The following is a 16,364-nucleotide window of genomic DNA, read 5'->3' as shown; positions in this document are numbered from 1 at the left end:
GTACTACTCAGAGAGCCAAAAGGCCATGCTTATCTCTTATCTCAGGCTCTGCTTTCCAGATGGATTCCTGGCCAAAGCAACAAAATATGTCAGAGGAACACAGGGATGCATGGGGTGATCGAGCCCAGCACTCACAGGAGGACACAGGTTCTTGTATCATACTCATGAAAAATTAGAGACGTGGACACACAGAAAGAGTAAAGCAAGATGGGGAGTTTATTGAGGTAGAAGGAAGGAAAACATAGCTCCCAAAAAGAAGGGAGATGTCCCAGAAAATGGGTTGCCATGAACAAATGTTTTATTTAAGTTAGTTCTCATGTTAAAGAAATTCGCCAAAATTTTAAATGAGTATCTTCCGATGCTGTCTGGAATCAGTTTATTGACCACTTCTTTCAAGTCATTTGTCTGCACGTCTCAGTCATGATTTCTATCATCTTCTTCCATATCTGGCAGACCTACTGATGCTGGGCATAAGAGGTCTTCCATATCTGAATGTTGCGTTTCTTGGTAAACCCAACACAGAAGAGACAAAGCAAATAACCATCGGTAGTCTTGGCATGAGCTTCAATAACTGTCTGCCATTTTTTGACCATGGAACACATTTTTTTTTTTTTTGGAGAGGTCTTTGCTATAAGGCGCATGCACTCGCCAGCCAGCCAGAGAGAGACATAGAGACAGAAAGCGAGAAATCACCCCCCCAGGGGGGATGGTCACGCCGCAATCCCTTCTCCATTCTCCTCTCGGGATCTTGGGCATGCACGCACATGCGCCAAGCGTCAGTTTTAAGCCACCGGGTCCAGGACGCGAACTGTGGTCGAATACGTGGGAGTCCAGCGAAATAGCCATTACACTAACTGCTGGTTCCCAGACCATGGAACACATTTTGTCACAGGTGAGATCCATGCCATGGAAGTTAGTCAGGCAGTTTTTGCCCTAAATATCCTCAGTAATTAGCCTGAATTTCCTAAATGCAACTTCGCCATTCTGCAGATCCGCAAGGCTCACTTCAAACACATGGCCCTTAAGGCCGTCAGACACAATTCTGGTTCCTTGAGTCCTGGTAACTAGTGTTTTTTTCCAATATTTCTTATGTCGAACAAAGCAGGTGTTTTCATGTCATACCAGTCTTTTATAGAAAATGGATCAACCACTTTCTTTTTGGCTCCCTTTTTGCCGCCTTTTGTAAGGTGCTTATTCTTACCAACCACCATAGTACTACTCAGAGAGCCAAAAGGCCATGCTTATCTCTTATCTCAGGCTCTGCTTTCCAGATGGATTCCTGGCCAAAGCAACAAAATATGTCAGAGGAACACAGGGATGCATGGGGTGATCGAGCCCAGCACTCACAGGAGGACACAGGTTCTTGTATCATACTCATGAAAAATTAGAGACGTGGACACACAGAAAGAGTAAAGCAAGATGGGGAGTTTATTGAGGTAGAAGGAAGGAAAACATAGCTCCCAAAAAGAAGGGAGATGTCCCAGAAAATGGGTTGCCATGAACAAATGTTTTATTTAAGTTAGTTCTCATGTTAAAGAAATTCGCCAAAATTTTAAATGAGTATAAAATCTTTTTTATAAAAATAAATATCTTAAGCAAATATTAGATGAAAAGAAAATGTTTCTATTTATTTCAGATGAGTAGTTTCTAAGTGGATACTCTTTATCTCTTAGATGCAAATACATCACACTTACCACATATATAACAAAGCTTCTAAAAATTAAACCTGCCAGAAAGAATTGCAATCTCCTTGATTTGCATGCCTTAATTCTTTAATGTGGACTTTCAGCATTTCACATCTTAAACATATCAAGAAAGGCTTGGAGAATAGAATATGAATGGGAAACAGGCTCTTTTTGGCCCACAGGTAGACCTATAGGATTGGATTGCTTTTTTCTTTCCAGTGAAATAAATGGTTTTTCAATATTAAAAAAAAAGAGAGAGAGAGAGAGAAGAAGAAAAGAAAAGAAAAAAGGGCTTGGAAAGGACAATTTGTATCAGCTCAAATACATGAGAAATTTCCTTATACTTTCTGAGTTTGTTGGGATAAAACAAGATGACTTCCCCATTTAATCAAACACTAAATCCAAAGTAATAATCTTAACAAGGAATAGACCAGTTCTAATTTTCACTTTCCTATCTACAGCTATAATGAAACAGAACATAAAATTAATATCCAGAATGTGAACTAATTTTATACATGCCAAACATTATCTAATTTTGTTCTAAAATAAACTATAAAATATAAGTTGGTGATCTAAAATAAAAGGTTCCAAGTCTAAGCACTCAGGTTTCTAAAAAAAATCCATTTTTAAAAAATATATGTCAAATCAATATTCTAAGTGTTCTTCTCATACCCCTACAGCTATGAAATAAGGTCTTTGTACAAAACTGTACTTTAATAAAACACATACAACATAAAGTAAGGAACTGCAATAAAAATCCTTAACACTTCAAATACACAACACGGAAGTATGTATAAATTTCCTGAATGAAAAATACTGCTAGCAAAAATAATTTGTATCAAGTTAATTCTTAGTGTACAATACTATATTCACAATAACAAGTGCAATAAAAATGAAGACTGAGGTCACTTTATGTAAAATGATGATCCTTAAAAGGACATTATTAATAAATACTTGCTTTTTATAAACTTTTTTATATTGTGGTTTTGTATAAATATGTAATAAATATCTGCAGTACGTTGTATATGTTGAGCACTTATCTTTCTCCATTTGAAAGTCTTTCTCCAGAGTCATAATGTCTTAGAGGCATCCCAGTGGATAGGGAGTTGGGATTTTGTAGCAAGTCCATTAATAAAGCAACCTTATCATCTATGTGTTCCTGGAGTTTATATATCTGCTGATCAATGTAGTCCATGAGTTTCTTTTCCATAAGTTCCATATTTTTAGAAAGAATCTTTTCTAAGTAGGAGCAAACAGGTTGCTCTTCCATTCTAAAAATAAATTTTAAGAAATATATCAATTTTTGCTAATACAATATTGTAACAAAAACAACCCAGCTATGCAATAAGCAGCCAATATGCATTGCTGAAATTTGTCTTTCCAACTGTACTGTCTCCTTACAACAGATTTCCAAGTTCTAATGTATATACACAACAGGTGACCACTGTCTTGAACACATTCATATTTCTTTTTTCTCATATTCATACTTCTTTATTTCCTTATTTATGAGTACACAAATGAAATGAGAATACGAAAGTGGACTCTCAGTGTCAGCAGGTGGCATGCTGGTTAAGGGCGCTGGATTCCCCTGTGGCTGATCATGGTTCGAGTCCCAGACCTGGCGACTTGCTTTCTTGTTCTCCCTTTCTCTTTCTCTCTGGTCAAATTAAAATAATAATATTGATTACAATAACAAATGAAATTAAATAATTCTTTTTTTTTTTTAAAGTGAACCCTCAAAGTATCTGGAAAAGTATTTTTGGTATTGAGCTCTAAATCAAACTGATTTTGTCCATTTTTTTTAAAAGGTCAATATATCTATATCTATCTTCCAAGTACTTCCCTCAACAACCAATGAATTTAAAGTTTTATCTTCTTTTGTACAAAAAACCTTATGAAAGTACTGAAAAGTTCTTTACTCCAATATAGAGAAACTGAGGAATTTAACTGGGATGAGTAAATTAAAGATTAAAAACAAAATAAATAAAAGCACATCAGTTTCTTTTTTTTCTTTTTCTTTCTTTTTTTTTTTTGGAGAGGTTTTTTTGCTATAGGGCGCGAGCGCTTGCCAGACAGAGACAGAGACAGACAGACAGAAAGCAAGAAATCACCGCCCTCACCCCCCGGGGTGAGGATGACTATGCCACAGTCCCTTCTCCATTCTCCTCCTGGGCACACACGCACAAAGGCCAGGATCAAGGTTTAAGCCACTGGGTTCCTGGACTCAAGTCACATGGACTACATGGGAGTTTAGTGATGTAATCATTTCGCCATCTGCTGGTCCAAAAAGCACATCAGTTTTGAAAACAAAGTTCACATTATACTCTATGATGGCAATTCTGAGCAATGTCTATAACTATGGAGCTCTTTTTAGGGGTTCTAAGAGGTCACAATGTTTTCTTAGTAACACCCTAGAGTAAGATATTGTCTTTTTTGCCCTCATCCTCTCATGAACATACAGTGGTATTTTCCAGAGGCTACACAACCTGTTAGTCATTGGTCTTGCTAATAGAATAAGTGTTGATATATTTTCCTGTTATCTAAAATTTCTTGAAGTAGTAGGTTTAAGGTGTAAATATTGACTTTTTAAGAGATTAACTTAGTTTGTTCTGAGTACTTTCACTGTGCTCTTCCTGTTTATAATGGATTATATCTACTACAATGCAGATGCAGACATGAGAAAGTTAGCATAGATCTGTATAAATTTCAGGCATCATTCTACTCATTAATTTTTTAAAAACATAATTGATTTTTAATAAAAATTATGTTTATATGCAATTAATTTATTATTGCTATTTTTAAATGAATAAATATTTTATATACTTGTCATAGACAAATACCCTTTGGGTTCCTTAACCATTTTTTAGATTAGAAAGAAATCCTGAGACAGAAACATTTGAGAAACACCAGTCTAGAAAATGCTAATCAAGTTAAAATGTAATAAAATGTTTCTTTTCAATTACGTAAAGATTATGTACATTCACAAAATGTGAAAGCAGCTGAATCTCATGTGGCTGACTGCAATGTTCAAGTCCTAGAGTGGCAGCTTGAAGGAGGAAAGACACACTGGGTACGTGTGATATGCGTGTATGCCCAAAATCCCAAGAGGAGGAGGGCGGCAGGAATGACCAAGGAGGGATGCTTTCTTGTTTTCTGTCTCTCATTCTCGCTCTCTCTCTGGCAAGTACACAAGCCCTCTAGCAAATTAAAAAGAAAATGAGGAAAACAGAAAAGCTGCTATGAATGCTATTACACAGATTTTTGCATGAATGTAAGTTTTAATTTCCTGGGGATAAATGCCCAGTAGTATTGTATGATATGTGTGTTTTGTTTTGTTTTTTAAGAAACTGGCAAACTTTTCCAAAGTGGTTATATATTTTGCATTGTCACTAGCAACATACGAGTGATCTTAAACAATTCTCCGCATCTTTGCCAGCATTTGTCACTATCAGATTTTTTCACTCATAGTTGAGACTGAATTGGTTGTGTTGAGGATAAAAGTACAGACATCTCAATTTGTACACAATTCTGAACATATGTGCTAAAGATCTGAAAAGTCATGTGTTGTGATTCTTAACAGTTATTCCAGTAACTTTCTAGGCTTAAAATTTAGAGGAAAATTTTTTTAAGATATTAAGTACCAATATCTTCAAATGTTGATAAAATGTTACATTGTCTCATCAACTCACAGTATACCATTATAAATACTATAATGTCATATTGTCAGTATTTCACAGCACATCAACATAATTTTTAGGGAAACTGAACTGCCATAAGTAAAGATGCTACAGAGTACACACAATTCTGACATGGAGAGTAAAGATCAAGGAATGATTTTCTTTTTTTTTGAAGAGGTTTTTGCTACAGGGCATATGCGCTGGACAGAAAAACAGAGACAGACAGAGACATAGAAAGCAAGAAATCATCCCCCAAGGGGGATGGCCATGCTACAATCCCTTCTCCTCCAGTCTCCTCTCAGGATTTTGGACAAGCATGCACACAGGCCGGCATGAGTTTAAGCTACTGGGTCCGAGACTCAAACTGCGGTCGACTACATGGGAGTCCAGCGACATAGCCATTACGCTAACTGCTGGTCCCAAGGAGTGATTTTCTCTAAGAAATAATTCTACACAAAAAAATAACATGGGAAAAGAATTTATGTTTAAGACATATTATGCCTGTGCCTCCAAACTGCCACTTAATATGCTTTATACTATAGGACATGAAAACTATTCCCTGACCTATGGAATTTTAAGCTGACATTTAAAACATAATAATTCAATATCCTACTATTTTCTGGCTGTATCAAAAGTACACAACCAAGTGATTTCACCTCTTAACAAAGAGCCAATAGCCAGTTACAGTGTGTACACACCTTTAATCCCAGCTACTTGGGAGACTGAGGCAGAAGGACTGCAAGTATGTGGCTAGCCTAGGCAAAAGAGAGAGACCCTGTTTCAAAAAATAATGAAAAACTTAAAAGAGCATTTACATTTTTTTAAAAATGAGATTCTCTGCTTCTTAAAAATGTTTAGTGGGGTCAGCAGGTGGCATAGTGGTCAAGGAGGCTGGCACTCCTACATAGCTGACCATAGTTCGAATACCAGACGTGGCAACTTGAAAATCACACCAGATATATGTGTGTACATGCCCAAAATCCCAAGAGGCGAATAGAGGAGATGGGATTGCAGTGTGGCCATCCCCTCTGGAGGTGATTTCATATTTTCCCTCTCACTCACTGTTTTTCTAAGAATTTTTTATTTAAGTTTATTTATTATTTATTATTTTCCAGTTTGATCAGAGAGAGAGACAGAGAGAAAGTGAGAAAGCAAGCCATCAGGTCCGGGACTCGAGCCATGGTCGGCTGTGTGGGAATCCAGTGCCTTTAACCACCCTACCACCTGCCAGCTCCTTACTATCCCTCTTTACCTCTCTCCAATGAGTACATGTGCCCTAAGGCAAAAATTCTTTTAAAAGTCAAAAAAAAAAAATCAAAACTTTCTAGAGCTACTAAGATATTTGTACTTACATATAGTTGATTAAGGGACCAGCAGTTAATGTAATGGCTATGTCGCTGGACTCCCACGTAGTCAACTGCGGTTTGAGTCCTGGACCTGATGGCTCGGTGGCTTAAACTCATGCCGGGCGCGTGTGCGTGCGAGCCCAAGATCCCAAGAGGAAAATGGAGGAGAAGCGATTGTGACGTGGCCAAAACCCCTGGGGGGTGATTTCTCACTTTCTGTCTCTCTGTCTCTGTCTGTCTGTCTGTCTGGAGAGTGCACGCGCCCTAAAGCAAAAACCTCTCAAAAAAAAAGAAAAAAAAATCTGGACAAATAGTTCATTAAAAAAAAACACCCTCTAGGGACCAGCAAGTGGTGTGATGGTTAAAGTGCTGGACTCGCATACAGCCAACTATGGTTCGAGTCCTAGAACTGGTGGCTTGAAAATCCCATTGGGTGTATGTGCATGCAAACCCAGTATCTGGAGAAGAGAATGGAGAAGAGGGGATTGTGGCATGGTCATCTGCCAGGGAGTGATTTCTCACTCTCTCACTTACTGTCTCTCTCCTGTAACCACATGCACCCTATGGCAAAAAAAAAAAAAAAAAAAAACCTCTGAATTAAACAAAACATATATGAAGTCATAACAAGTGGTTTCTTTCTCTCCTGCTTCATTAGATGTTGTACTCATTTTTAGTTTTTCCACGTTCTGTGGATTTGTAAATCTTCAGATTCTTAGTTAGCCATGTCAGTCTACTTTCCCTTTGCTCCCTTTTTCCTTTTTGTTTGCATTTTTCTGTGTGAAGAGTTATTCCTTCCTATTATCTTTTTTGGCTTCATTTTCACATTTACAGGAACAGAATTATCTGACAAACTCACAGATCTTTCCTTGTGTTCCTCCTTCACTATCCCTTCAACTGAGCTGACTTTCTTCTTTGGTATCTTGGCTCCAGGACCTGCCAAGATACCAAAGGCCATGGAGCACCTACAGGCTTCACGAAGCTGGGCGCTATCTGGCTGCTGTCATTCATCCTGAGTGACACTTTTACTTTAGTTGTTCAAATGGGTTTATAGAGACATCTCATCATGGTCTTAACTGGTATTTCCTGATGGTTATTCGTGTTAAATATTTTTTCATGTCCATATTTCATTTGTATATCATCTGTAGATACAATCTGTATTCTTTGGTAAAATATCTCACATTTTTTTCCACTTTCTAAATGATTTTTTGTACAACTTTCAGAGTTCTTAATATATTCAAAGTATGAGTCATTTGCCAGATACTTGGTTTGCAAATATTTTCTCCCAATCTGTAGTTTGTATTTTCATCCTCTTTATAGGGTCTTTCAGAGAGTTTTTAACCTTTAACTCCCATGTATTACTTTCCCTTTATGAATTGTGCTTTTTTCTTTTTTTTTTTTGACAGGTTTTTGCTATAGGGCACATGTGCTCGCCCAACAGAGAGAGAGACAGAGAGATAGAAAACAAGAAATCAGCCCCCAGGGGAGATGGCGACACCGCAATCCCTTCTCCTCCATTTTCCTCTTGGGATCTTGGGCTCGCACGCACACGCGCCCGGCATGAGTTTAAGCCACCGGGTCCGGAACGCGAACCGCGGTCGACTACGTGGGAGTCCAGCAATATAGCCATTATGCTGACTGCTGGTCCCTGAATAGTGCTTTTGATGTCATATAAAAGTGCTCTTCTCCAACTCCTAGCTGCTGAAGATTTTCTCCTGTTCCCATCTAAAAGATCATTTAAATCTATAATTCATTTTGGGTTGATTTTTGTATTAGACATGAGTTTTAGATCAAAATTTATATTATAGAATATCCACAGCCTATGACTATCCAATCACTCCAGCACCATTTTTTATTCCTTTTTTTTTTTTTTTTTTTTTGGAGAGGTTTTCGCTATAGGGTGCATGCGCTCGCCAGACAGAGACATAGAGACAGAAAGCAAGAAATCACCCCTGAGGGGGGATGGTCACGCCACAATCCCTTCTCCTCCATTCTCCTCTCGGGATCTTGGGCATGCACACACATGCCCGGTGTGAGTTTTAAGCCACTGGGTCCGGGACGCGAACCACAGTCGACTACGTGGGAGTCCAGTGCCAGCCATTACGCTAACTGCTGGTTCCCAGCACCATTTTCTGAAAGTATTTCTTTTCTCCATTGAGCTGTTTTTTACAATTTTTGTCAAAAATCAATTAAGCATATTTGTCTTAACTGAGGGTCTGTTTCTGGCCCTCTGTTATGTTCCTTTAATCTGTATATGTCTATTTTTCCTCAATACTACAGTATTGAGTACTCTCACTCTATACATTGAAAAGAGTGATTCCTCTCTTTTTCTTTTCTTTAAAGACATTGTTAGCTATTTACCTTGTCACATCATTTTAAAAATTATGTGTGTCTACAAAAAATCTTGGTGAGAATTTTATATGAATTACATCAAGCCTGCCTATCAATGAGCAAGTGACAACTTTGCTATGTTGACTACTCAATTCATGAACATAGTATGCCTTTTGATTTATTTAGATCTTCTGTGACTTCTTTTGTCAGAATTCTGTAATTTCTAACATACAGATTCTATACATGTGTCATTGGGTTCACACCTACACATTTCATTTTCTTTGGAACAGTTGTAAATAATATTGTGAATTTGTCTCTTTTAAGTTCAAAATTTACTTTTATTCTTACTAGGAAGAAGAATAGTATATACTCTTACATACTAGGAAGTTGACATTTAATTTTATAATTCATTGTTCACAATAGTTTTATAAAAGAAATTGTGATTTTAATTTTAGTTTCCACATGTCATTGTTAATACAGAGATAAGCAACTGATTTTCATCTTCTATCTGGCAACCTTGCTGAACTCACAGGTCTAAAGTTTTGTTTTTTTTTTCCTTTGTGTATTTCTTGGGATAGTCTACATTGACCACATTGCTATCTGCAAATAAGCACAGTTTTCTTTCTTCCTTTATAATCTGTATTCAGTTTATTTCATTTTCTTGTCTAACTGCAATAGCTAGAACTTCTATGTTTAATAAATACATTAAGAGGACATCCTTGTCTTGTTTCTTACAATTTATTTATTTATTTCTGCTGTTACAATTTTCTTTCTTCCACTTATTCTAGGTTTGCTCTTTTTTTCCTAGTGTTATGCTTTTTGTTTTTGAAGGAAGAATTTAGGTTACTACAATAATTGAGATTGATCTTGTTTTTCTAATATTCTCATTAGGTGTGAAAATTTGCCTGCCAGTTGCATCTAATAAATTTTGGTAGTTTGTTTTTTGTTGTTTGCTTGTTTTTCCAGTCTTTGAGACTTCCTTTTTGACCCCGGTTTATCTAGAAATACACAGTTTCTAAGGGTTTGGAAATGTTCTTGTTGTCTTTTGTTTATTGACTACTAGTTTGATTTTTTTTTCCTGTTGTCTTTTGTTTATTGACTGCTAGTTTGATTTTATGGTCAGAGAATATTTTGCGCATAATTTCAATTCTTTTTAATTTGTGGATGTTTGCTCTATCTCAGTGAATGTTCCATGGGTGCTTGAAAAGAATGATGTATTCTGCTATTGTTAAGGGGAGTGTTCTATAAATGTCAACTTCATCCTGTTTGTTGATAGTGTTATTCAAGTTCTTCTCTATCTTTTCTGTACTTCTAATAGAATGGGGTGTTTGAAGTTCTCAATTATAATTGTGGATATGTATATTTCTCCCTGTGGATCTAACCATTTTTATTTTTGCTTTGCCTATTTTTTGGAGAGGTTTTTGCTACAGGGCACGTGCAGAGAGACAGAGAGACAGAAAGCAAGAAATCACCCCCTAGGATGGCCACGCCGCAATCCCTTCTCCTCCATTCTCCTCTCGGGATTTTGGGCACGCACGCACAGATGCCTGGCGTAAGTATAAGCCACGAGGTCCAGGACTTGAACCACGGTCAACTACATGGCAGTTCAGCGACATAGCCATTACACTAACTGCTGCTCCCTTGCTCTGTCTATTTTGAATCTTTGTTGTTTGATACATGTACATTAGGATTGCTATGTCATTATGTCTTTTTTTTAATCAAATAATTATTTATTTATTTAATTCCATTTGGGTTTTTTTTGGGTTTTTTGTTTGTTTGTTTGTTTGTTTGTTTGTTTTATTTGACACAAGAGAGATACACAGAGAAAGGAAAAGCAAGAAAGCAAGTCACTAGGTCTGGGACTTGAACGTGGTCAGCCATGTGGGAGTCTAGCACCAGCATCCCACCTACTGGCCCCTGTCATTATGTCTTTCTGGCATTACGCAATGCCCTTCTTTATCTCTAGTAAATTTCTCTCCTCTAAAACCTATTTTTATCTGGGTTTCTTTTGGGACTAGGGGGGAATTAATGTTTTCACAACATTATCATTTTACTTTCAACCTATCTATGTCATATTTGAAGTGCCTTGTCAACTACATATAATTGGATTGTGTTCTTTTTAATTCACTCTATTATATAAATCTCAGTGAATTTAGATCATTTACATTTAAAGTAATCATCAAAATAGAATTGCCTTAGATATTTCCTCTACATAGAGTATCATATCAAATGGTACTATATCTTTGCCTCAACCATCAGATATAATTTAAGAAACAATTCAACACTTTGGGAAACCTTAACAAATTTCAACCAGAGACCAGCAGGTGGCGTGGAAGTTAAGGATTCCACATGGTTAACTCAGACTCAGTGACTTGAAAATTACATCAGGCACATGTGTGTGTAAGCCCAAAACCCCAAGAGGAGAACAGGAAGGAAGGAATTGTGGGCACCCCCTGGTGGGGGTGATTTCTTACTTTCTTTCTCTTTCTCCTCAGTGCATGTGCCCTGTTGCAAAAAAACTTAAAAAAAAAAAAAAAAAATTCAACTAGGCCCAACCAAAGTAGCAAATGTTGGATGCTACTAGACACATCAAACCACATGGGATGCCCAAGCTTGATTCTTGGACCACTCTAAAAGAAAAAGGAAAGCCATGTGCAGTGGCAAATGTCTACAGTCTCAGCTACACAGGAAGCTAAGGCAGGAGAACCATGACACAAGAAAACTCTGTCTAAAACCTTATATGCACAGCACAAAAAAAAAAAAAGTCAACCCATACAAATACCTCTTTTTCTTTCTTTTTAAATAGAGAGATTTTTGCTATAGAGCGCATGTGCTCACCCGAAAGACAGAGACAGAGAGACAGAAAGAGAGAAATCACTCCCCTGGGGGATGGCCATACTGTAAACCATCCTCCTCCATTCTCCTCTCAGCATCTTGGGCATGCAAATACATGCACCCATGTGAGTTTAAGCGACCAGGTCCAGGACTCAAAGCACGACCAACTACATTGGAGTTCAGCAACATAACCATTATGCCATCTGCTTGTCCCACAAATACCTCATTTTAAATATGAAAAAATCTAAATCAAAAGTTTTAAAAAATAAGGCAAAAATAGTTAAGAAAAAGCTATGATTAAAATCCTGAATTCCAATCTAGTGCAATATTTTCAACACATAATATCTGTATAAAGGATAGGGAACATAGTAAGTATTCAGCCACCTCTCCATCAAGCCAGAATTGCAAAATATTAAAATTATTAGACAAGGTGAAAAAGGCTTATACACTAAAAATAATGATCATAATATATTTTTTGATGACTCCAAAATTAGCCTGGGCCTAACAAGATATATAAAGAATATCTGTTTTGATGACCTATTTATTACAATCAGGCAAAAAATGTACATATTATGGTTCTCAAAACTACTGCCTATTCATACAAATAACCTTCTATCCTTCTATCTCATTCTTGTAACTCCATCCATAAAATGCCTGAAAAGTGTGCAACACCCTCCAGTTACAGGAATGTCTCTGAAAACAATTCATTCTCTCTGTATTTATTCTCTAAAAGCATATTAGTGATAAAATGTAAAAGCTACTAAAATTTTCTCTGTAAACAGATTTTCAAGACATTCTCATTGAGACAAATCTACTTCTCTGATTCAACTGGTTCTCACACCTTAGAATCTTAGAATAAAAGACTTACCCAACACCAACAATGCCTTCTCTGGGCTTGGCAGTATTTTCCTGCCACTCAGCATTATGTCCTACACGAAGGTGGTTAACTTGACTGCACAGGTTTTGGAGAAAAGGCAGCAGCTCAGAGTTAGGTATATTTGAGTTGTCACTTCCTTTCTTTGGTAAGAAAGAGGATACCGCATTCTTAAGATCATTTTCAAGAAGAGAATGGTTTTGTGGCACAATTTTACATTCATCAAGGTTTGTAGTATTTCCTTCACCAGGTGGCTGGGTGCTTTTATCAATGTAAGCTTTTAAGTTTTCAGTTATGCTTCCAGATGTCAGTCCAGTTCTAAAAGGAAAAGGTGTGGAAGATGATTTGTCTAAGACTTCTGAAGTAGATGATGACTGTAGTGCAATCATATGCTTGTATCCAGTACTTCCCAAAACCGACTGAAGCTGCTCTCCAATGGGAATACAATTCTAAACAAGGTAAATAAGTAAAAATAATATTAAGAATAATGACAGCTAATCTTTGGCTATGAGTCAGCCACCATGCATTCTTTCATTTGATCATCCTTATGAAGTAGGCTACTATTACTATGCCAATATTATGTTGAGAAGAGCAAAGCTAAAGGTGATTTGGTCAAAATAACACAGCTAGTATCACAAGTGGAATATGAACCCAGGCCACTTAATGCCACAGTCAGGACTTTTAATGATATTACTATAGTTGTTTCTAGGGAATTAATTGAAATAAATACTAACATACTTTTAAACGTTCAACTATCATATGTATTTTTTTAGTTGCCAAAGTACACATGTGCTTACCAGAGAAAAAGCACTCTCCAATGGCACATGACCATGACACAATCCGTTTTCATTTTTCCATTCCATCAGAATTTTAGGCACACACGTACATATGTCCAGTATGTCTTTCAAGCTGCCATGGCTAGGATCAAACCGTGTTTGGCTGTCTGGGATCTGGCTCCTTAAGCATAGGGACTAAGCACTATGCTACAGGGCTGGCCTGTTTTGGTGTTCACCCAACAGCCTCTTTAACTTATGGTAATAAAAGGCAGTACCCTCAAATGAGTCACAATGATCGGTAATTTTGTTAGAATTAAATATCGCTCATCAGCTTTCAATATGTGATAAGCCAACATAGTCACATATTTGCAACTTGTTTTTTACGGAAGATACACTGTAGTTTAATGTTCTATGAGTATGTCTGTGACATTTTCAGTGACTGAAATGAAGCTACCTTTTGGCTCTATCTGCTTTAATACGTAAGATAACAGAATTATGTTTAATAGCCTCAATTCAACTGCCTATGCTACATTACTTCCTGAGAAGACTATAGCTTATTTCAAGAGACATTTATACTGTCTGTCACTCAGGAGCACGTCCCTGCCTGTACTTCAATTTTTTCACAAAAGAAAAACAAAATTAGTTTAAGTCTAGATAATGATTAGGGTATATGGGCCTATTCTAAATTCAAAATACAGAACTCTACCACAGATTCTTATCAAGGGATATCATCTCACTCTTATTATTGCTCAATACTTAGAAATACTGAGAAAAGAATACACAAAATAAGATGGAGAAATTCAGTCCACCTAATGTGTAGGTATTCTAAAAAAATTTATTCCTGGAGTAAGCAGACCAAATTCTCCAATTCATTCCAAAAATATTTCCAGAAATCTAGTCTGTGCTAGGTGATATCCTGGGCAATGAAAATAAGATATGAAAGAAATCTCCCCTGGGGGGTGATTTCTCACTTTCTCACTATCTCTCCTTTAAGAATCACTCCATAAATATGAACATTTTACTAGAAAGGAAGTCTTTTATTCACATGATTAAAAGAAGTTTTAACGTAACTCATTCTTGTTTTTAAAGATTTATTTAATTTTTTATTTATTCACTCATTTATTTTTTAATTTGACCAGAGAAAGACACACACACACACACAGAGAGAGAGAGAGAGAAAGAAAGTGAGAAAGCAAGTCACCAGATCCAGGACTCAAACCATGATCGGCCATGTGGGAGCATCCAGTGCCTTACCATCGTGCCACTTGCTGGCCCCAATCTAACTCATTCTTTCCAGGGTGCCCTTCCCATATGTAATGATTTGTCTTGTGTGTGTAAAATCATGATACTGCACAATGTGTAGGGTGGGAGGACTTCTATGTATGTTTTTACATACAGAAACTTTAGGAAACACACAAAGCTGTTCTCAGAGAGAGAAGGATGACAACTAGGAAGCACTTCCAGGATTTACTTGATACAATTCTTAGTTGAAATTCACAGCAGGAGAACAGCAAATTGTGTGATGGTTACATCACTGGACTCCCACAGAGCCGATCACAGATTGAGTCCCTGACCCGGTAGCTTAAAATTCATGCCGGTGCTTTTCCATGAGTGTCCAAAATCCTGAGGAGAATGGAGGAGAAGGGATTGCAGCATGGCCATCCCCCCAGGGGGTGATTTCTCACTTTCTGTCTGTCTCCCTGGCACGCACATGTGGCCTACAGCAAATATCTCTCTTAAAAAAAGAAGAAAGAGGGACCAGCAGTTGGCATAATGGCTATGTCGCTGGACTCCCATGTAGTTGACTGCAGTTCGAGTCCTGGACCTGGTGGCTTAAACTCACGCAAGGCATGTGTGCATGCGTGCCCAAGATCTTGGGAGAATGAAGGAGAAGGGATTGCGATGTGGTCATCCCCCCTGGGGGGGTGATTTCTCACTTTCTGTCTCTCTGTCTCTCTCTGTCTTTCTGGCACACACACCCTACAGCAAAAACTCCTCAAAAAAAAAAAAAAAAAGATTAAAAAAAAAAAGAAAGAGATTTATGGCAAAAAAAAAAGTATTATTTTTGAAATTAAACAAAAAAACTTAAAGACGGCAAAATAAATAAAACTCACACAAAACTATCCATGTCATTTCTCCCCAATGTCAAAATTTTAAAACATAAAAATCATCCATGAACTGATTTTATTTAACTCATTAACCCCTCTTACATTTCTAAAATCTTGCACAAAATATCAATTTATTTTTACACTTTAAATCTCTCTGCTGAACTGCTGAACCTTTCCACTCAAACATTTGTTCTAAAACACACTGTATATAGGAGTCACCTGGGAATGCCTGTTTAAAATACTGATTCCTGGATCCCATCCTCTAAGAATCAAGGCATTGGTGAAGGCCAGGAATCTGCATTTTATAAAGATTCCAAGGTATTCTGATACAAGACACAGGCAGGTTTCTTCCCTCCATTATTCTTGAAACAAATCCATTTTGTTTCAAGATAGCTCTGGATAGCTCCACATTCTAAAAGCCCATTTACTATTTACTCCTTGCTCAAACAGACCCCAGAAAATTTCTAAGTACTTGGTTGATAATCCAAAGTGAAAATATATACATATTTAGAGTCATACACAAATCAGACCACATTCCTATCTGCTCAAAGCTTATATTTTAATGAAATAAACAGAAAAATACATAAACAATAGTAAAAACAGCCAAGAGGACTCTGATGAAAATAGTACAGACATGAAAGAAAACTTTAAACTGGGTAGTTGGAGAAGATTTCACTGAGGATGTAACACTTAAACTGAAATCTGATAACAAGGAAAAGTCAGCCATACTAAAAT

At 37.0% G+C, this 16,364-nt stretch overlaps 1 protein-coding gene across 2 annotated transcripts in view; it reads right to left on the bottom strand.

Annotated features, from left to right (window-relative positions):
- Positions 1-1,582: 1,582 nt before the first annotated feature.
- Positions 1,583-16,364, bottom strand: part of LOC102476821 (uncharacterized protein C10orf88) — a 26,178-nt gene continuing 11,396 nt past the window's right edge. For both annotated transcript variants that reach the window (XM_014586089.1, XM_006143930.3), the window contains exons 5-6: positions 12,740-13,194; positions 1,583-2,956 (exon numbers count right to left, since the gene is read on the bottom strand). In XM_014586089.1, coding sequence (XP_014441575.1) covers positions 2,722-2,956; positions 12,740-13,194 — 690 coding nt within the window. In that variant the 3' untranslated portion in view covers positions 1,583-2,721. The remainder of the gene's footprint in view (positions 2,957-12,739; positions 13,195-16,364) is intronic.

This window comes from Tupaia chinensis, unplaced genomic scaffold (assembly GCF_000334495.1).
Source record: "Tupaia chinensis unplaced genomic scaffold, TupChi_1.0 Scaffold000113_1, whole genome shotgun sequence".
Classification (NCBI taxonomy): domain Eukaryota; kingdom Metazoa; phylum Chordata; class Mammalia; order Scandentia; family Tupaiidae; genus Tupaia; species Tupaia belangeri.
This window is presented reverse-complemented; position numbering and strand designations above follow the sequence as displayed.